The sequence below is a fragment of the Pararge aegeria genome, chromosome 12 (genome assembly GCF_905163445.1).
Source record: "Pararge aegeria chromosome 12, ilParAegt1.1, whole genome shotgun sequence".
Taxonomy (NCBI): domain Eukaryota; kingdom Metazoa; phylum Arthropoda; class Insecta; order Lepidoptera; family Nymphalidae; genus Pararge; species Pararge aegeria.
The window spans coordinates 8,641,383-8,665,490 of NC_053191.1; the positions used below are offsets into that span (position 1 = coordinate 8,641,383).

At 34.8% G+C, this 24,108-nt stretch overlaps 2 protein-coding genes across 4 annotated transcripts in view; one reads left to right on the plus strand and one right to left on the minus strand.

Annotated features, from left to right (window-relative positions):
• Window positions 1-11,578, plus strand: part of LOC120628068 (glucose dehydrogenase [FAD, quinone]-like) — a 28,407-nt gene extending 16,829 nt beyond the window's left edge. For 2 of the 3 annotated variants that reach the window (XM_039896272.1, XM_039896274.1), the window contains exon 2: window positions 9,544-11,578. In XM_039896272.1, the coding sequence (XP_039752206.1) occupies window positions 9,544-11,421 (1,878 nt within the window). In that variant the 3' untranslated portion in view covers window positions 11,422-11,578. Of the gene's footprint in view, window positions 1-6,262; window positions 6,329-9,543 lie in introns of those variants that run through there. The other variant, XM_039896271.1, reaches the window with a different exon arrangement.
• LOC120628077 (flotillin-2) overlaps window positions 1-24,108 on the minus strand; it is a 295,888-nt gene that overhangs the window by 246,141 nt on the left and 25,639 nt on the right. The gene's annotated exons all lie outside the window — the stretch shown is intronic.

A 24,108-nucleotide genomic window follows, 5' to 3' on the forward strand; every position in this document is an offset into this window, starting at 1 on the left:
ACGCATCGAAATCTCTCAAAAAGGATATTTTTGTCGTAGCATGATGTTATACAGCCTTAATTGATACTACCAATCCAAAAAAATATCGAAATCGAAACAGCATTTTCAGAGATTAGCGCGTTCAACCAAACAAACTCAAAAGCTTGTCAATATTTCAACTATGCCTATCTAAAAAAAACCACGTCGATCTAAAACTCCGTTGCGCGGATTTTAAAAGACAAATGCGGAAAAAATTGCGATGCTATCCTGTAGGAGCTGTTTGCTTTTCCGGGATAAAAAGAAGCTTATGAGCTATTCCAGGATGGTACGCATGCATTCGATCGTTGTCCCATAAGCCTTACGACGCGACGTGCTGTTATCTGTAAAGAGTTATGTCCTTTATCTCCGGAAATATTTATCAGATCTTCATTAAAATTAGACAATGTATGCTTAATAGTATATATACACTTTCAAATAAAAAAAGAATTATTACAATAGATTCAATTTTAACGGAGGTATCAAGTAAAATTTATAAAAATTTTCATCCCATTTCCCAGAGGAAACTTATTGTTTATCGGGATAAAAAGTATCCTATATGTTGACCAGGAATATCAGCTACAACTATAGCAAATTTTATTTGAATTCGTTCAGTAGTTTGCACGTGATGCCCGGACAGACAGACAGACAGACAAAAATTAAATAAAAATCTGTTTTGGACTCAGTATCGATTATAAAGTATCCGCCGGTCAAAATTTTCAAAACATATAAAATGTACAGAAATCTTCCAGTTACAGATTTATTATAAGTATAGATAATGAAAAGAAAATAAAAACTGTACTTGTTGGAGACATCTGATTTAGACAAGAGGGCAAGTGTGATATAAATAGAAACACAAGTTTATCGAACCCAAAAGCTTGTTTTAGTACGTTATAGATTATTATCATCATGTCCAAAATTAATTCAAAAACCTGCCATATTCAAACCAAACATTATTACGAGCCTGTTTTCGCCTAATTTATACCTCGCCTCAGATGAATACATAAATAACTCATAAACTTTAGCTTAAGCGGAATGGAAATTCACTTAAAACACAAAAACCAAACGTATTCAGTATTATATTATGTGGTATAGGTACCTACACTTACATGTAATATAATTAAAGCTAATGTATATCTACAAAGGATTAAAATAACTATATTTACTTACAGTAGGTATAATCGTAAAAATGTGATATATAAGTCGTATCGCATAAAAAGTGCATATTGTGTTATTTGGATGATGTATGGAATTACATGCAACGTGTTAGTGCGTCTTGCCTTGATCAGTACGTTTGTGGTAACCCACTATCAATTAATTATTATCATTAACTATATTAGAGTCCAGACAAGGCGTGTAGTAAATAATTATATAATTATAAGTTTTTTACATCTAATGACTACACAAATTAACTGTATTTGGCTCGCTGGTTTAGTGGTTGGTGTATTCGACTACAGATCACGAGTTATGAACTCCAGGTCGGGCCAATACTAATATAATTGATTAATCACGAGTTTATTTCTCAAGACGGTTTCTTTAAACTCAAGAAGAGTAGCCTCTGTAGAGTAGTGATAAACGACTGAGACTCTGGGAGGTATCTTTGCATCGTTCGAGTCCATATCGTATTTATATCAAAATACCCACCAACTCAATGTCGTGAACATAAATATCTGGCAAATATGAATTTATAGTTATCAAAAGTTTAATTATTTACCCACTTTATAAATTTAGTGTAACAGTAGTGAAACATTATTACTAATAATGAAATTAGCTGCATTTTTTTTTTTTTTTTTTAAGTATATAGACAAGTGCTAGACTGCAATCACACCTGATGGTAAATGATGACGCAGCCTAAGATGAAGCGCGCTTGCCTAGAAGATGCCTATTCACTCTTGATTTGAAGGTACCCAGATTATAGGTATCAGGGAAGACGGAAGATGGGAGGGCATTCCAGGCCTTTGCGGTGCGGATCAGAAAGGAAGAAGCAAAACGCTTCGTACGTGTTGATGGTATTTCAACCACGTAACGGTGCAGATTCTTTCGGTGCCTCGCAGTTCGATGGTAGAAAGGAGATGGTTTGACCAAATCGAATAGCTCCTGAGCACACTCTCCGAAATGTATCTTGTAGAAAACAGCCAGACAAGCAACCTTGCGCCGGTGGCTTTGAAGTCTACCGACTACAAGGTCGTTGCCAATGAGTCTCCTAGCACGACGATCCACCGAATCCAAAGCATCGAGCTGGTACTTGGCAGAGCCATCCCATAAATGGCTGCAGTACTCCATGCACGACCGAACCTGAGCTTGGTACAGGGTTAGAAGCTGTTCTGGCGTGAAGTAGCGCTTAACTTTGTTGAGGATGCCAAGTTTTTTGCCAGCAGTTTTAGCTTTGGACTCGATGCATTGTCCAAAGCTTAGATTGGACGAAATGCTGATACCTAGGAGCTCAATACTATTCGTGATTCGTTATTGACTATTCGTGCATAAATAAATAATCACTGAGTAGTTCGACGGTCCTCGCTTTCCCTTTAATGTGGCACCCCGTATAGGTCGGTATTGTAAAACTCGAATTGTAATAAAATTAGATTTTGTTGGAAAACAACATTACAAAATAATAGTCGTGTTAGATCCACGACGATACCGAGTTATAAAGTGTGTATGTACACATTGTTTGTAAAATGATATACAACATGTTACCAAATTTTCGTAATTTACTGTTGAAGGGTGCATTAGAATATTTCATCAGAGTTCACCCTGTAAAAAATATTAAATCAAAAGAAGCTTATTTATTTTTCCATACAAACTAATTTTAAAGCATTTTAAGTGATTACTTTTGACAATTGACAACCCTATTAATGATAAAAGACCGACACGCGCATAGAACCTACGATACGCGACGTGAACCTTAACAGTAGATTAAATAAGTGACAGGAGTCACTTGATTTTAATTTTCAATGTGATGTTAGGGCTGTATCTGATTTTTTTTCATTATAAACTATGGCAGTGGTATACTTAAAAAATTTTGCGTTTCGGTTTTACACATAAATCTCACAGACACTAAATAATGTGCTTCTAAAGCCTGTGAAGTAATATTTCGGTTTTCATTTACACGTAGATTTTTTATTGTTATTTTTTAAGTTGGCGCGTAAAATTAGTTTTTTTTTTTAAATAATAAATAACAAACCAAACGGATTACCCATCCGATGGTAAGTGGAAAACCATCGCCTTTTAACAGAGCAGGACTTCGCAAGCATGCAAGAAACACGACCTACAAAGTGTTGCCCTGTGTCCATGTCGTATTTTATGTTAAACTAAGAAGTAATTCCGCGGTAGTCTACGCTTGCCTCGATAGGAAAGCGACGAGTAGGTAAAGGCAAATGCCTAATTGCACGCCTCATAAGCGAAGCGTTGAGGTGGATATTACTGTCAGTTTACGCACACCGAGTGATTCTCCAACTTAAAATGTCACTTTTTTATTCTTTATTGCTTTTATAAGTGAATATAAATAGACAAATGTTGAGAAAAAGCACTATTTTTAACACGCATATTTTTAAATCTCTTTTTATTATTTAAACTAATTAAAAGGTTTTTTTTTTTGAAAGGCTTCAATATTTTGAGGAATAGAAGCCTATTACTCTTCCCAGTATAATTAGATGTAGTTTAATTATTATTTACAAATAATCTCAATTTTATTGTAATGAATGCGATTATGAGGCGTGTACTTTTGGATTTTCCAACTATTTGATAAATGTTATGGCTATTTATACAACCTGTAAATCCTCATTTTACCCGTTTGGAGGCAAATTTTCATGCAGTTCGTGAGGGAATTTACCTTCCAAATATAAAGTTTAAGGGGATAAGAAATTATACCGCAAGTGTATAATATAGGGGATAATTGTGTGTATGTGTCTTCTGCAGAATGCTTTTACAATTTAAAACTATTAACCTTTATGGATTTATACAACCTTCCAACCCAATATTTTTATTTCTGTTGAAGGTACTTCGAATTGTTCTTTGAGGAAAAAAGTATTTTGAATGAAACTTAGAGTATCAACTATGAATGTACGAAATTGCATGATAATCCGTTCAATAGCCAACAAAAATTAAATCAAATACAAAATCAATGAAAAATTATTTATCAATATTAAAGCTTTCTCCAACAAAAATTTTAAAAATATTTAATGTATAGAATTCGTCTAGTTACAGTTATATTAAACGAATCTATAGATATAGATCGAGCAATGAATTGCTTGTCCATTTGGAGTAGGTATGTATATTATGAATCGATAATCGAAAATAAAAACACTTAATATAATAATTTTACATATTTGTCACACGGACTGTCAATTTTACATATTTTTTTAAACTACTCCACGTAATAGAATATTTTTCACATACCTACAAGAAAACCATTATATATCATAGACATTGGGTGTCCATTAAATATTTGAATGTCATCCAATTTTATACTTGTTCCTAGATAGGGTTTGTTCACTTTTATCGGAGCCGTTGACATATATTATGTTGCTATGTTAATTAATTAAGTAGTTTCTATTCTGAATGTTAAACAAAACGTGGCCGATACATATAGGTAGCCATAAATAAGCAATGTTAAAATATAAATTCAAATCGGCTTTAATCTTTACATATGGAATTTCAATAAGGAGAAGGTAGGAGTTGCGACTTACGAGTTTTGACAAATAATGATAACTGCCTACTCGGTGTAGTATGTTTGACTACGGGGCGTCGTCGTCTAGTGACAATACTGTTTCCCAGTATTATATCTAGATGGTGCGCTTTTAATTCCATAAAACGTAGTTAACTTTCACGTTATCGAATAAGTAAACTCAGATAGCAAATCAAACAGTAAGCAACCTGGGCTCGAATGCTTATGCAAAATGTAGTTTAATATTGGGTACATTTACTAAGAAATTCACAGTAGCAGCCTAAAGTTAGGAAATTTGTGCTATGTGCTACACGTGCCTCGGGGAGCATGTTAACTTGGCAGTCCGGGTTTTTATCACATGGCGTGCCTGTGAGAATGTCTTTGCCAGTCAGTAGGAAATGAATAGACTGAGGATGACGATGATGAGTAGAGAGCGGGGTTGATGGCTTAGCGTGCTCTAGAGTGGCCGGAGCGAAGGTATAGGATAAGTTTTAATATCTGTCTCCCACTCAGCTAAGTCAATACTATTTTCTCTTCTGATTATTACAATCAATCGGAACCAACATCTTCAGATGTGACAGATTGAATTTGATAGTGATCAAGTGTTTTTTTTTTATATTATCCTTGTACTTTAGATTATTAAATTCGAACGCAACAAAGACTATCCAAGGATTCGCGGTACTTCAATTATTAGGCTTCAAACTTTTTACAAGGTTTTTTCAACAAAACGTAGTTTAGCGTGGGAATAGTTACGAAGTGTTTTGTCTTGTCACACATAAACTGACAGCACCTTTCAAATCTCAGAGCGTGATTAGACACTAAATAGCTTTTTATTTTTCTGTGGAATAACTATTCCGAAGTTATTCCACGTTTATTTTTTAGGTCTTTAATGTTGTGTACTTATGCCACCTCATCATCAATAATAATATTGTTTATTACAGTAAGTTAGTAATAAACGCTTAACCTATGTTACCTACTAATGGCTATGTGATTTTAGTTATATTTATTAAAAGTGATACGTCACCACTATAACGGATCGTACATTTTCTTGTACGGTCAATAAGCATATTACTGTATTCCACATTCTAACGGTAAAGAAAGGTACAAAACACAAAACCGATAAAGAGTTGAGTGTTACAACACAAAGCACCTTATTAACATTTAGCTTCTAGCAGAAACTGCTTCTCAAGGACTTTTTAAAGCATAGTGTCCATTAAAAACTTAGCTGAGAATCTGTCCTTAGCTCTTTATTAACACGGGCCTTAGGAACTTTGAATTGGGTATAACATCGAAAAAAAATTGTAAACCAGCCGTATGAGTAATATAAGATTGCAATAAAACCATTACAATAAAATTACATAATTTCATTATATGATGTATTTCATGTCGATTAATATAAAAACAAAATCGACGTGAATGAATTTATAAAAAAATACGAGGGTTATATAACCTTACAACATTGTAATTACTCCACGTGTTTGGGCGATTTATCAGAAACGCATTTGTAGATTAGAGTATATAATGCAATATATAATGCAATATATAATGCAATATATAATGCAATATTAGAATATAATGTATAAATGCAACTGCAATATAATGCATAATCTTACAATCAAATGATAGACATGCCGCTTTTGACTATCGCACGTGAGTAGCAATTTTTTAATTATTTTTAACATTTGTCTTACATACTACTTTACTTTCTGTGAGCAAAGGGTGTTTCTCTAATATTTGAGAGGGATTCCGAGCTAAGACTATCCACGCTGATAAAATGGGAGTTGGCTGGCTGTCATTACTTTTAAGCAGTAGCTGTCTGTTGCGCGGCTTTTTCCGTTTTTGTTTAGGTTCTTTAAAATCCCGTAGGGATCATTTGTCTTACCGGAATATAAAGTATCTTATAACCTGATGCCTGTGCATCAGTAACAAATAGCCCAAATCCACCACCCTGGCCCAGAATGCGGATTGGTGGACTTTTGGCGAGTTTTTTCATCGCGCCAGTCTATCCAGTCTATAGATCCAAGATCTTGCATCTTTGTGCCGATCAGTGCAATAATTGAGCTGATCATAGATAATTAGCATACGATCAGACAAAGTTTCGTATTTGTCATATTAGTATAGATTTAAACAATATTGGTTCATGTATACAAGAAGAATTAAAAGTTGCGAGTGGCGAGTGGCGACAAGCAGGGGAAAACAGCCCCCCTCAAGGTGAACAGACGATATATAACGAGTCGAGGAGTGTCGCCGGACAGCGGATATTGAGCGGCTCAATACTGGCGCATGGAAATCCCAGAAAAAGACCTACATACCAGCATTTGACGTTTATCGGTTGAGGTGAAGATGAATATTATGTCCAATAAATCTGAGAAATGGTTCGCTTCTGATCTGTCGTCACGCCTTACATGAGGCGATAAACTTAGGAGAGGACTCAGCTAAAGCCTCTTAACAGACCTGAGCCAATCGTTCAGGGGTGCGAGAATATCTACAATCAAAATTTCCACGTGGACGAAGTCGCAGGCAATAACTAGTATATAAGTAAAACCGATATCCAAACCAATACGGTTGATTGGCGCAGTGGGCAGCGACCCAGCTGAGTCCAAGGCTGTGGGTTCGATTTTCACAACTGGAAAGTGTTCGTGTCTTTCAGTGCCTGGGTGTTTACCTGCATATAATATATGTATGTACAATAGCATTTATGTATTTTATGCATAAAAATATTCATCAGTCATCTTAGTATCTATAACAAAAGCTACGCTTACTTTGGGGATAGATTGGGAGTTGTGTGTATTGTCGTAGTATATATATATTACGTCGAAGAAAGGTGCCCAGTATGCTAACAGTGTTTTGTCCCTTTAAATGGTCAAGGAAGGCATAAATCATAGAGTATCGTTTAAAATTCTAAAGTCATCTTGACACTGCATAATTACTTGAGTTAATAAGCGTAAACAGTCACGTCATTTCAAAGAAATCTGAACTGTATTGTCAATTATACCTACACAGGTGATTATATTAAGCCAAATTAACAGTTGTTGAATAAGAACGTTTAGATGAAATAGAAATCGTGAATATCCGGTAATTTTATACCGAAGTCTATGTTTGAGGGCAGATCCAACCAACAGACTAATTCATTATTAATTAAAGATCACCAAACGGATGTGGTTCCAAAGTCTATATCAATTATAAATCTTCACCATGCACAGTGAAAACATTGTACGGCGAACCGTAATATTTAATTATTTTTGGAAGTGAAAACTACTTTTTGGGTAAACAAAGAGCGTGAAACCCATCGCACCCGTCGTCCCCGCACCCTTCCCTATATGTATACTGCGTATGTATATATATATATTAGTTTATACGTTACGTTGTACGTTAGTTTTATGTATATTTTATGTATATGTATGAAGAATTGGGCTAACAAGATTTTTAAATCATACCAGGTTCCAGAGATTATCAAATGCGTAAAATCCAAAGATAGACTAAAAACCAACTGTTCAGCTTTATCATTGATATCGATTTTGATTATCTCTGCAGCGTGTGGAACCATAGTGAGAGCTGTTGTTTTATAAGTATAATATATTTATTTGTTTATTTATTTATAAATATTACATATTTATTTATACTAGCGATATTATTTATTCATATCAATTACCCGTGTGAATCATTGAATGGAAAGCCTGAACTGAATCTCTTGTGGCCTTGATTGGCATTTACAATCTGACTCACATCTAACAATGCTCTTTATGTAGAAGTTTCATTAAGACTCAACGATTATAAGTTGGTCGAGGAAAATACGTCTACCTTGTAATACAATTACAGGGATTATAAGACAAGGTAAGGTAACATCTTCATTGATATTCCTCGATCAATTTACCTGGTTTACATCAACATACATAAAGTCACTACTTTGAGATAGGGTCACTTTATCATTAAGAATATATAAACATAGGGTTTGATATTTTAGCACTATGATTGGCTATTAGCCGCTGGAAACAAGCGGCCCACACGGCCTCGTACCGAACGCTTGACTTGCTTGGCCGCACCTCTTTATCGGTAGGGTTGTAAATAGCCACGGACGGAAACCTTCCACCAAGGAACCCTTAGTACAAGTACAAGTAGTAAGATTTACTCGCTCGCAATCGAGGAGTCGTTTTCGAGTATCGAAATACTCTCAGAGTAAATTGGATCTTATAATTTGTTTGCCTGCAAATTTTCAGCTTTTTGCAGAACATTTGTAAAATAAGAATCAGAGGTACGGGACTTACGACTCTACTATCCGTTTTTAGTAACAACGAACAATGCTATGCCTAAAAAAATTACGCTCATCAAAGAACATTCCTAGGAACATTTATCTTTCACCGCCCCATATAACCTAACTTTTACAAGGTTCTTGCCAGAAGATGGTATTTTGTATTTGTATTATCATGTTTTTCATTTTGCGTATAAATTTAAGGTATTTAAAAGAACCCGAATTTATATTGCGATGGCACTATTTTTATATGTACGACGCCTGACGTTGTTAGTCATCATCTGAGAGTTTGTGAAACGTTTTTCTCTACGCATCACCCAAATCATTAGGCAACCGATTGATGCGTTTCCTAGGTTTAGTAAAAACGGGCATAAATCTAGCACTAAGGCTACTTACTTTGACGATATAGAATTTGAGTTGCGAAAACGAATCCTAGATAGTGAACGAACATATCTTGAATTAAGGCTAGACCAGAGAAAGTTCAGAAAAAATTTCCCCCGCCGGAGATTGTACCTGGGGCCTCCCACTTATATGATGGCAGCGCTCAACACGGCTCCAGGGAAGTAGTAAAAAAATATCATGCAAATGTTTAACCGTTTCTTTAATTTAATTTCAGATGAAGAGCCAGCGTCGAGCGCCGATGTTGTTGGCGACGCTTTGGATCGTCTTCACCGTATTTATTCCAACCGACACACAGGTTGCAAATCCGATTTCATCTGTTGTGAAATTCCTTCAAGAAGGCACAAATCAACTTGATAACGAACCACCAGACCAGACGAATCTTCTATCGGAATATGACTTCATCGTTGTTGGTGCAGGCACAGCTGGGTGCGTGGTGGCTAATCGCTTGACTGAAATACCCGAATGGAAAGTGTTACTTGTAGAAGCAGGCGTGAATGAAAATTTTGTTATGGATATTCCTATTCTAGCTAATTATCTTCAGTTTACCGACGCGAACTGGAAATATAAAACACAGTCCTCTAACAAATATTGTGCTGGTTTTGAAAACAAACAATGTAACTGGCCACGTGGAAAAGTTGTCGGAGGTTCCAGCGTACTAAACTACATGATTTATACGAGAGGTTCAGCTCGCGACTTTGATAATTGGGAAGCAATGGGCAATAATGGTTGGGGGTGGAATGAAGTACTTCCTTACTACAAAAAAATCGAGAACTTCAATATTCCCGCACATGATAATAGCCAGTTTCATGGACATGACGGTCATTTAAATATCGAGCATGCACCTTTCCGCACAACGAAAGGAAAATCATGGGTCAAAGGAGCGCAAGAGTTTGGTTTTAAATATAATGACCACAATGGAGCAAAGCCTGCTGGTGTTTCTTTCTTACAACTTTCTATGAAAAATGGAACCCGACACAGTTCAAGTAGAGCATATCTCCATCCAATTAATAAAAGAAATAATCTTCACCTGTCTAAGATTAGTATGGTTACAAAACTTATTTTTGATGACACGAAAACCAAAGTTATAGGTATTGAATTCGAAAAACGTGGAAAGCGATATAAGATATTAGCTAAAAAGGAAGTTATATTATCAGCGGGTGCCATAAACTCACCTCAATTACTGATGCTTTCTGGAATTGGACCCAGAAATCATCTAGAGTCTTTAAATATACCAGTTATTAAAGATTTACCTGTAGGATATAACCTCATGGATCATATTGCGGCTGGAGGAGTTCAGTTTATGGTGCAACAACAAAATGTAAGCCTCTCGACGGGTTACATATTAAACCACTTAGAATTAGTATTCAAATGGATGAGAAATCACAAAGGTCCCTTATCAGTCCCTGGAGGATGCGAGGCGCTTGTATTCCTGGATCTAAAAGATAAATTCAATACAACAGGTTGGCCGGATATAGAATTACTTTTCATAAGTGGAGGCTTAAATGCTGATCCCCTTTTGCCGAGAAACTTTGGCTTTGATGACCAAATATATTCTAAAACATACTCTTCATTAGGTAATAAAGACGCTTTCATGGTGTTTCCTATGCTCATGCGACCTAAATCCAAAGGGAGAGTATTGCTGCGAAGCAGAAATCCGAAAGTTCATCCGACATTGGTCCCAAACTATTTTGAATACCCAGAGGACTTGCAGAAAATTGTCGAGGGTATCAAAATTGCTATTGAAATTTCTAGACAACCTTCCATGAAGAAGATGGGAACCAAGTTGTACGACGTACCAATTGCAGACTGTTTAAAATATGGGCCATTTGGCAGTGATGCGTACTTTGCATGCCAAGCTCAAATGTTCACTTTTACCATTTATCACCAAAGCGGGACTTGTAAAATGGGATTGGAAAGCGACCCATCATCAGTTGTAGATCCTAGATTGAGAGTACATGGAATTGATAAATTAAGAGTAATCGACGCTAGTATAATGCCCGAAATAACGTCAAGTCACACAAATGCCCCAACATATATGATAGCAGAAAAAGGCGCAGATATGATAAAGGAAGACTGGAGGATGAAACGTTAGACATATTTAGTAATATTTTACTTAATAAGCACGACTGTGATGTTATTATACTGAATACTAGAATAATCTTGAATTAGTTATTATTTATTTGTAAGTTTGGTATTTCTACTCTTCCTAATGAGACTCGTTTATTAATATGATATTAATCATCACTGCATAGTATTTTTTTTATTGTGCAATCTTAACCAATATGTATATATTGTGTAATCTAAATAATCAAACAACTATCTGAAGCATTGCAGGGTAAAATTGTATGTATAGATTGAGGTGCAAAGAACGCTACGTATTGGATCCTCATACTTTTTTTTCATGTTACTCGCACTTGTAGGAACTTCGCAACATTACATTACAATAAGGTATATCCAAAAATTCCAGAATGGGTTGAATGGCCGTTCGACCAATCGCCCACCCGCCAGTTAATTCTTTTTTAGGCATTCAATTTAATTTTATTTGTAAGAACATACCTCTTTGAAAGTATTAAGAGACCAGAGCTAATGAAAGACATTTGCTTATACATATTCTTATATTGAACAGTATGTGCAAGATAGCGATGCCCTATATTCCGAAGTGTGATGATAATTTCACTAAATTGCGAACAGCACACTATCATAATCTTCATGTTAAACGTTTTATTACATAAATAAACATTGTTAAATAGTTAGTTTATTCCCACTTGAGTCAATACAGTATTATTTACAGTTAACAGTCCTATCAGCCTTTAAAAATACCTATACCTATAATAACGTTCACTTAAAAGTAGTTTCTTAATTTGATAACAACATTCGTTAATGCTGACATTTTCACACTTCAAGCCTGGAACTCGTATATTTTTTGATACGATAAACCAGGGAAGTACTATATTATAATCTCATATCTATAAAGGGTGTCTAATCGCAAAAAATCGACATATCGGGCATCGCTAAGGCCAGATTAGTGGTAATTATTTTCATAACGGTTTGCTCTTAACTATTTTTCTGATAATAACGTACGTAACCCTCTATATACGAAAATACGGTATGTATTTTCCATAGATTTATTAGAAATCTAATTTTTTTCCAATCCAACTTTATTTTATATTTTTTCTTAAAAATATAGGTGCTTTATGAATGTATGTACAAAGGAATAAAACCCATTTATAATTTATTCTTCATTTATGGGTTTTTATTGTAGTGGTAAGTAGTAAATGATAAACAAAATGGTTTTGTTTCATTATTAAAGACAAATTATTATATAAGAAAGTATAACTATAGTGATACTAGTACAACCCTACCATTAGATTCATAAAATCGGACTGAGTTGTAGGAACGAGAGGTTTAGTAGGTAAAGTTAATAAGATCACATAAAAAGAGAGCTGACCGTCGATTTGCGGAATGGACAATTTATAAAAGTTTCAAATTTTAACACGCTGTATTAGCTAATGAATTTTTTTTTATTAAGTAACTTGTTATGTGAAGTTCGCACAATCTTACTTTAAAGCTGAAATTGTTTGTCCCTTATGAGTTTGCTCCCTTACTATAATGCAAATATCACCTCAGAGAGCTATTAAATTGCTTAAAACTGCATCTACCCAACCACTCGTGAAGAACTTTAGTCAAGAAAACTTCAAGGCGAAGATCACGCCTACTATAAGTATATATGAATGGACCAAATTTTTGAATTATATTTTTCGGCACTTCTTACTCACCTGTTATGCTATTATTGAGCTGATTTAATGATGTTCACAATTGGCTGACAACTCCTTAATGGCATATTGGTGCCAATTATTCTGTTGTTCACAAATATTTAAACTACAAGAAAGTAACAAGAAGAAGAAATTGTTAAATAGTGTTTGCTGTCCTTTACCACGGAAGGCATTGTGGAAAGAACACTGCTGTCCTTTCCACAATGCCTTCCGTGGTCCTATTTAGACCTTTCATTATACCTAATTAAGTTTAGAGGATTGGCATAATTGTAAGAAAAACCTCTTACCACAATATTTTTGACGTTTGAGATGATTAAAAGCACTAGTTTAAAAATTTATTACTGTTAACAGTATAAAATATTGGTCTTTACAATATATAAAATATAATAATGTAAATGTACAAACTTAATGCATTTTTATTTATTTCCTTGATCACATCTGTTAGATTAGTTATATTTTGAAGATATCCCACCTCTGGACATCCTTATATAGTATCAGAGCTTTTAACCAGCAGAGGCAGTCTATGCTGTAATGGCTTTATTGGGCTCTGTTGCCCAGGAGTTAAAGATAAATAAACTGAGAATAATCTTAAAACGTGTAAATGAAAACGGAAATATTACTTCACAGGCTTTATGCTTAGGCTTTATATTATATACCCTCATTATGTACTGTCTCTGAGATGTATCCGTGAAACCGAAACACTGATCGTTTTTGAGTAAACCACTGCCATAATTTTTAATGAAAGAAATTTGATACAGCCCTAACATCGCATGCAAAATGCGCGCGACTACTGCCCTTTTATTAGGTACGCATCGTGTAGCGTAGGTGCTATGTGCGTGTCGGTATTTTATCAATAGGGTTCTCATAAGTAAACACTTAGAAAAAAAAATATGCTTCTTTTGACTTAATTTTTTTTACTGGGTCCTTATGAAATATACTTATGCACCCTTAAACAGTTTTTCGTAATTCAGTTACACGTTGTATTGTAGATTGCTTTAATAGCAATTAACATGCAAAGTCTTGTGTCTACCTAACTGATGGAATTCCGTCGCAATCCGTTCAGTCTTTCCCGCGCCATAAAGTCTTTAGGATAATTCTTTGAAATACCTATACCTGCCTCTGAAAACAGCTAAGCAGTAGTTACACGGAGATTCAGAGTAACACGTAAATTCAATTATAATTTGTTAAGACAATACAATGAGTGAGTTTGAATAAACATATACAATGTTTATTCAAACGCCTTACTGTTCGTTTTTAACATAGCAATTCTGCAACACAATGATTTTGATAAACTGTTTGTCACAGTAATACTATTTACAAGATATAAGTAGTCCGTCACTTCTGTAAATAGTAATATAGTATTATACTTATCTTTAGTTTGAGAGTGCAAATCTAATTTTACCAGTAAGGGATACTTGCTAATTTTTATGTACTTACTAAGAAACATCTTTAAAAACTACCTTCTCTCTAAAATTTATAAGAGTTTGCCATTTTCACTGTCTTTACATAAACCACACATTCCCTGAAATTTTACACTCGTCAAAATAAAAAAAGGATTTATTATTTCCCTTAATCAAATCTTTCTGATTTTAACTATACGAACTCTTCAGGATTACAATATATAAAGTTTATAAGTATATAATAGAGAGGAAGTATTCCACGTTTATAAGCATTTAGGCATTGCTTGCATATTGCTTTTAAAATTTAACGTATTATTAACTAGATTTTAACGAAACCGTTAAAAATCTTGGCTTGGTTATCGACTCCTCATTCTCTTGGGTAGTTAAGTTAATCAGGTTAGTAGTATTTTCGCTGATATTGGCTCTCTGCAAATATTTAATAATATATATTTAAAAAAGTAGCTTTAATATGTTTATTTTCAGTATATTTATATATTGCGCCCGTAGCCTTTATAATCATAGAAGCGCCTAGTATAAGTACGATTTCAACATGGCAATTTTGCACCAAAGAAATTTTGATAAACTGTTTCTCACAGTCGTACTACCAACTTGGTTTCTATAGTTGAACTGTCCAAGCCTGTAACTGTAGTGTTTACTTTTGTGATCTTACGCCCAATCCCAAGACTATACCTACTAAACAGAATATATACATCTGCAAGGAAATTATATAGGAATTATAAACTCCTGTTTAGCATTTCTAATATATAAACTAGCTACAATGCGGTTTTACCTGAAACAAATTGTCTATTTGTTACTTATCCACCAACCTTGCCGAAAGCTAAAGAGATAGCTGACGCCCTGGGTCCTACCCCAGGACTTATCCCAAAAAAAGCACCGACGGACTGTTCCCACAAAATTTAAAAGAACAAACTTTGTTATAATATGTACGGCTTAACAGCAAAATCAATATTATCAAAATTATATATTAGCTTGCATCCATACATGAGACAGACATAAAATATTTTTAGCTTGGGAAACTAAACGTTTCCTTCGGGATGAAAAAAACCCGACACAAAACAAAATGATTACGCAAGGAATAATTCACAGGTCAGGAATAGTTCGATTTCGATATAAAACCATGTTAGTTAGTTGTTACTCACGACCTGTAGTCATACTAACATGGTACGACCTCTAGTCGTACTAACACGTTCGGCGAGGGAAATCGTATTTTCTTAATAAGATACTTTACAACATTTCGATGTCGGTGCCAAGTAAAACATAAAAAGCTAGTAAGGTACTATTTTAAAAAAATTACCTTTTACTTTAAAATTTTTTTGAAAATTTAAATATTTTACTTGCAAATTCGTGTACCTAACATTTAATTTCTGAGGCACTGTTATCGCTGCATTTATTATGTTTTAGATTTTATTTTGGTACATTGGTTATTTTACGTTATATATATATTTCCGAAGCCTATGTCAATTTTTTTTTAACTACTTTTAGTTCTAGAAAAAAGTGCGTTCGAGCATGTTCGAAATAGAAAACTTTGCCGGTTAAGGAAATAAAATACCGGTTCTATTTAATAAATAATTTGCATAACACTTAACACACTAACACTTTCATATTATACTTGTAAATCGTAACACGGTAACCTTACTTAAAAAACTTCGACCTCCAACTTTTAGTAAATAACGACATTCGTACTCATTATGAATGTGGTAAGAAATTTTCCAACACAAACTATTAGCCTGTTAAAAATATAACAATTGTAACTGAAATGTCAATCACGTAAGTCCTATATATCCAACTTCACCCCTTTACGAAATATCCTTGTGTTTCTTAAAAGGGTGAATTCGTCGTTATTTAACATCAACGTCGATCACTCAACTCTTAGTTAGTGCATATAGACCGTTGAAATAACCTTCTTAAAAATAAAAAATACACGCGGGGTTTGACAAAATTCTAAAAAATTCGGATAGATTCGCGTGCAACCGCTAGTAAAATATAATGTAATGACTATGTTAAGCCATGATAAGAATGTTAAGTATCATATAAGCTTTGTGTCACAGATAGACACATCTGACGCTGACCTCCAGATAAGTAGCTGGAAAAATGGTTACCCATTCAAATGTTATAAATGCGAAAGTGTGTCGTTTTCTTTGTTTGTTACCTACAATGTTGACAGATTTGACACAGAGAGCAATTCCATCTCGGCAGTGGGGTGTTCCTTATACATGCACAAAAGCGTTGCCTACCCTACATTTTTTATATAACTCGTATATTCTCCATTTTATGGTATCTTCACGCTTTTCGCGCTCTGTGCACCTACGTTAAACCTGTCAATTTAGTTTAATAAACATATTTTTTTTAAGGATTATTTTAAATTTTATTCCCAAGGGTGATGAATACGGTTTGAAGGGATGAAAGTTTATTTGTCAGGACTCGATAAACTTAAGAAGTAACTGTCCGATTTAAATAACCTTTTTTGCCTTGAAGCCCCAATTCTTGAGGAAGGCAAGCAGACGAGTCGAAGCTGTGGGTGGGGGTAAATTGCTTTTTTTTATTTCACTACAAGTTAGCCCTTTACTGTTAGCTCACCTGCTGTTATGAAAGATGCAGTCTAAGATGGTAACTGACTAAGGTTGTTAGGGCCGTAAAAAAGCAGTTATGTTAAACCTAAAAGGTACGTACTGGAACGCTAAATCGCTAAGCGGCACGTATTTGTCGGTAGGATGGTAACTAGCCATGTCAGAAGAATAAACATTTCTGTGTAGGATACCGTAAGTTTTGTATGGGAAACTTGGGAAAGTCTAGGGGTATCTACCTCAAATGTAATAAATAATACATATTAATGTATTTGCGAGATAACAGTTGCAACAGTTGACGTTGAAACTAATTGGAAGTGTCCGGACGTATTGCTTAACTTTTTAAAATGTAAAATCCATTAAGTAGTGCAATACCAAAGAGAACGGAATCAAATACCTTTAGCACCTATTTATTACTCACCGATTTAAAAAAAAAAAAGAATCCCCGTCCCGAGAGGCGTTACTGTAAAACGAAATCATCATCTCAAACTAACTACGTCCACTTTTGAATATAAACAACAAGAGAGTACAAAAGAGTAGGGATTTCCACCCACGGTTTTGTGCTGCATGTATTCACGGCTGTTAGCGACTTGTTGACAGCGTTTTATGACGTATACCCACCACTTGAAAGTGCGGGGTTCTCCACGACCCCAAAATCTATTGATTTTCCGAGCTATAGGAAACTTTATTTACGATCACTATAAGGTTCGTTCCGTAGGCACTTTTATCCGTGTGTCAACAGCCTTTTTATCAGGTACCTAAAATTTGCGTTAAGAATTAAAAACTCATACCGAATAATAAAGTCAGTGGTCTATATAGTTGGTTCCCACTTCAAATTCCTAGATTAGAGAACTCAATGAAAAAAGTTGAAGTGTGTATTTTCATAGTTACAGTCCAATTCGCTGTCTTATGAAAATAACACATATCTGACTTGCATTTTCTTTATTTACCTAAGACGTATTATTGGTATGTTTTTGAGGTGGGTGTATAATTAACAACATAAATAATAATTATAAATTTTCTTTCAATAAAAAGTTACGGAACCCAACTCGCGCTTGTCCGGTGTTATTAATAAATATGTGTACACTTTTCACACCATCGCTTTTTTTTTATTCAGTATGTTACGGTCATCGTAGAGCCCATTAAAATTTTGAGGGTCATCGGTCAGCAGGATCGCTGCATTCACAAATACATTAAAGACAAATGTGAACTCTATTGACTAAGCAACAACGTTTAACTTCCTTCTAATCGGCAAACCAAGCGAGTATAGCGTGAATACGCGCGTTTTGAGGTTACCAAGAAATTTAAATGCTGTAGCGTTGATAATAGACAAATTTCGTAGTTTAGCTAACAATCACGCATGAATTAGCAGAACGACTAGCATGCGCAAGAGAGAGAGAGAAGAGAGAGAGATTGTTCTCCGCGAGGAAAGGACCAAATTTTATCTTCTCTCACAATTTTATTAACTCTCCGAGCCATGGTGCACGTGTGGTATTTAATTTACAAATAATGTTAGTGTAGTAATAAACAGGGGTGAACTTCTAATATCCCCTGTTGCCGTGCTTTGGCACGAGGACACCTTAATTTTATCCCTTAGATATTAGCATAGGAGCCTATGCTAGCCTCGCTAGGACTATTAAACTGTGTTCCGAAAACGAGAAAACATTCGTGCGGCGGCCGCGCCGATTCAAGCATAGAAACGTTTAGTACTGACAAATCGTCGTAGCTTCGTCAACAATATCGCGCAAGTGAAATTGAACATGATGAGATTAAATAAAGAATATGTTAATTCTATATATGTATATATTTATTATAAAAAATTTTTTTCTTCGTAAACTGTAAAATTATGTTAAAAAAGAGCAATCTGCCGAGTTTCTTGCCGGCTCTTCTCGGTGGAGTCACTATAAACAGACTTACTTAACGTTTCAAAAGTGCTTATCTTTATATATATATTTCTTGTGTGCGTGTGTATGTCACTGAACTCCTCCTAAACGGCTGGACCGATTTGAATGATTTTTTTGGTATGCGTTTGGGTGGTACCCTGGATGGTTTAGATTCACTAATCAGCCCGACAGATGGCGCTGGGGTCCGCTAGTCTATATATATAAAAGAGAAAGTGTGTGGGTATGTTCCGTATAGGCTCCGAAACGGCTGGACCGATTTTAATAAAACTTTCAGGGAATCTCCGGATTGACCTGGCGAGTAATCCTGTAAAGTTTGGTGACGATCGGAGCACTCCTATTTTTGAACTGTCAAGCTGTCAAATACAGCTTTTATTTACTATGATGATATTCTATTGTTGGGTGTACATGGTAAATAATGATCTTCACCCGCTCGAGAAGAGAATAGAAGAGAATGAATACGGAGAGAAATAAATGATTTTGTATATTATGAGACTTAAATTAAAAATTTAATGATGTAAATATAATGTTCAAATAAAATAACGCAAAATCTAGCCCGGCGAAGCGGGCTGGTTACGCTAGTAAACTATAAAATAGCTTCCTAATGGTGAAAGAATTGTTAAAATCGGTTTAGTTTTTTAAAATTTATTGTTTGTTTATTAAAAAAATGAAGAAGTAACTAATTATTCGTTATATTATTCAATTTCACTTGCGCCGCATTTCGCGCGACACTTTTCTCGTTATCGAAAGTCCAAGTATGGAAGTAAAGATAACTTAGCTAGGTTATATCTAGTCACTAGATTGCTTGCTATTTAATAATCTGTTAGCGTAAGAATTTCGTCGACGAGATTCCTTATGGCAGACGACTGTTATTTTTTTGGTTTCATGCCAAGGAACATCATACAGTAGAGGATTTTCAAGTACTACCTACTATTAAATTAATGTTCTAGCCGGCATTTTATCATGATAAATGTTTATTTACCGTCTAGTAAGTAAGAATACTTCAGTATACTTATAAACGTACTTGATGGTGTGTTTTTATAAAGCTCGTTTAGCGAGTTCATCGACACGGCAATTTTAAGTTCATTTACCCATGGAAACCGTACAAAAAGACGTTTTGCAACTTTAGCATGCATATTTTATTTATAACCTACATACATACCTGTTATTGACCTTAAAACATTATACAGGACATAATGTGACATAGAATTAAAAAAAAAAACACGGCGAAATCACATTCCGCAGCGCCACCGGTGTGTGTGTGACCTAGAAATTTAAGACACCTGAGAACCTGCCTTGATTCTTGAATTTTCTTTGGTCTGGCCTGGTGGAAGAGTTCCGCCGTGGCTGTTTACCACCCTACCCAAAGACGAGCCGTTAAGCGATTCAGCGTTCCGGTACGATGTCGCATCATCACTTACCAGCAGGTGAGATTGCAGTAACATGTAGTCGCTTAACAAAACGCACATAACTTAGAAAAGTTAGAGGTGCGTGCTAGGATTCGAACTCGGCCCCCCGAAGGTGAAGTCGCGCTCCTCCGCAATGCGCTATCACCGCTTCGGGTAAAATAATTACAGTCAACTGCTAAATGGAATGAAGTAACTAACTGCCTGTTGGAGAAACACTACTAAAGTGGAGTGTTTTTTTTAACGCTTCAATATTAGTATTTTACACAGTTTCTGTAATTTCTTAATTCTGTGGCCTAGTGGTTAGAGATTCGGCCTCGCTTTCGAGGAGACCGAGTTCGATCCACTTGATTTAACGGTAAAGGAAAACATCGTAAGGAAATGCATGCATGCCTGTGACATCTCCGTAACGTTTTCAATGGTGTCTACCAATCCGCACTTGATCAGCATGTTGGAATACCGCCTAACCCTCCTCATTCTCAGAGAATGGAGATGATCACATGTTAAGGAATATCACCAGAATCTTATTAACGTGATCTCCGAATCACGGGGTTTGATAACGCTAATTTCTCACCCCGGTCTGGAAGGTACTGCGAAAGTACTGCCCTACCCGAAATCGAAGCGACGACCACTGGATCGGGATCTTAGACGACCACGCTAATTGTTATCCACTACCAGCACGGCTAGCATGGGCATGAGACAATTATATCCCCGGGGATATGATATAAATTTATCTTCTCCCACAGCTTCATCAACTCTCAGAGCAATTCAAATCAATTTTATTTATTTGCTGATACAGGTAAATAGGTGTTACAGGAAAAAAAATATATGCAGATCTTAACTGTACCACGCCAAATTGGCATGCAAATTGTTTTCAGGGTACTGTTTAAAATTTTAATTTGTTACTACTAGGTACAATTAAGATATTGGCAATTACAATGTTTATAATAACACAATACAATTGATAAAGTAATAAATTACAATTAAGTTTATATGAGCTTACTAGTGGAAATAATGTCCGAATAATAAATGTGTAATAATAAACAGGGGTAAACTTCTCCTATTCCATATTCCCGTGCTTTAGCAGGCGGACACGTTAATTATATCTATTGTTAAGGGATACAATCGGGGGATATAATTTTTATCTCCTGCCAGTGCTAGCACTGCTGGGCGACAAAAAAAAGAACTTACAGATACTTTATTGATTATCAAAAAGGTATGTGCAACATAGACTTACACCCAATGTTAATTATCAATCTAATCCAAACTTAAGTTGACAAATTAAATTTATTAGTGCTATCCTTATCTACAGGGAAGACAAGAAAAGGATATAACTACTATCCGACGTTTGAAGATTTTGAATCGGAATGATTATTATTTCCTAATTAATTTCTACTGTTAGTATATTTACAACATATGGATAGGATCAATGAACAAACAAAACTGTAACTAACGGTAAAACATTGAGATAACCTTTTTTGGACCACTTGAAACCATGATTTAACAGAATACAAAGAGCGATCTCTGACCTGTCAATAGGTGTTTACGTTTAACAAGGTTATACCATATTTTTAATGACAAAAATACGAGGCAGTTCATTTCTGGTCCGTAGTAGTTCATGAGTATTCTAAGAGATGGCGCTGTTTACTTTGTGGGTCAAATTGGTATAAAATATTTGTTCGCAAGAGCGCATCTATTCACATCATACATCGATAAATACAAATGATAGCACGATAATCTCCAAGAATAATAGCTCTAGGTTGGCACTAGTCGTTAAACATATTAAACATAATGTGCCAAGACCTGCTACTCTCTACGTTTGAACTCTTAAGACTCAATGAATATGAGCGCTGCGATACCATAGATGGACATACAAAGCAGTGAAACTTAAAAACAACTTTTTTGTAAAGTTTAATATCGGTACCCATTTTGTGCCTCTTAAAATACGCCACGCCCTATCAACAATAGTGTATCTGCAAATCCTCAACTTACTCGTAACAGGAGTGCAGTTTAATCATCTCTACCACAGGACTTTTTTTTAACTTGTGATTTAATCACAAAATTTAATCGCGTCAATACAAACATAAAATTCTGTGAAAATTACAACATAACAACTTTACCGCAATTCATCCCACTTAGACATAAAAATGAAACAATATTATTAGAAAATAAGGAAAAGATAAAAAAATTTCAAACTTTTAGTTTATTAGGTGTATTCCTATTAACTGAATTATGACAAAATGAGGTTAAAAAGCATGTTTTTTTTTGGGAAATATAACATAACAATATACATTTTTGGTTAAATTTTGCAAAAAGGGCCACTGGAGGTATTTTATAGTGCTGCTTAATGCGAACGATGTAAGCTGCACGAGTCAACCGTATCGGACGGGCCAATGTCATCCGCACCATAAGAAACATTAAAATTAGCAACAGTAAAATTTAAAAACACTGGCAAAATAATTTCTTTGCTATAATAAAACGCGTATGGATATTGTGTATTCCAGAAATGAGTTCAAACAACACGGTTTTGAAGTTTTTCACGGCGGAAAAAATTATATTTTTTCTTAACAATTTTTGGATATGATAAAAAAAACTGTATGGGGTAAGGGATGAGGTAATGATTATGTTATGTTTGTATTTTTTTTAAGCATCTAATAATCGCAAAGAACGTGGCAATTTAAATGCACGCAGTAGACCCATAGGATTTTTAGTCGCATTTGCAACGTTCTGAATTCAAATCCGCTCATATCCCGCTCTTTATTTAGTATCTATAACCTATACCAATAAAAAAGGGGATTCCTAGTAATGAATAAATACTTACCAAATAGCTTATTTATTTTATTTAAAATCATTCGGGCCGAACGAAATTGCCTTGCATTAAGAAAATTGACTAGATATGTTTCAAAAATGCTAGGCCTACTTGAAATTAATGAATCTTGAGTTTTTTTTTAAAGTGTGGTTTAAATGAATAATGTATAACAAAATATGTCGTTTATTCATAATCTAAGAGATGACGCTAACGTATTCGTTGGTCTAATTAATCCATTTATTAATTTATTTATTTCCACGCAGGTTTTTGTAATAAAAGTATGTACTTGTATTACAAAAAACTATAAAAGAGTAAGAAATATTAAATTCTAGCTATAATTCCCGCGTTCTTCATACGCGATCAGTATAGTATTCTACAAATCCCGTGGGAACCGTTGGTTTTCCTGGGAAAAAGAACCCTTCGTTACTCTTTCTCTTATTACTTCCTTTCAACTAACTCTATGCAAAAAATCAAGTTTATTGGTTACTTAGTTAGGGTGATGAGGAAGGCCAAACAAACAAACATACAAACACGCTATTTCACTTATAGTATAAATAAGAATCTAGTCAACATTTAAAGACATTGTTCATTTTTCAGTTTAATCAGTACAGTCACTAAAAATGGCGTTCTGAGCGAACAACTTAAACAATTTTCTTACGTTAGGTACCAGCGGTATAATTTTGTTGTAGGTAACCCATAAATTAATTTCAACTAGATATTTTTTATAGCAATGTGGAAATTTTCATTTACCTCGACATATGAAATGTCGCAAGTTTAAGCCACAACTAACAAGTCAACTTTTTGCAATCTAAAATCAACGATACGTCAATGTAAAATATCATAATATGTAATATGAACCAGTCTATGAAACAGTGATTTTCCGATTTTAACAAAACTTGAATTTT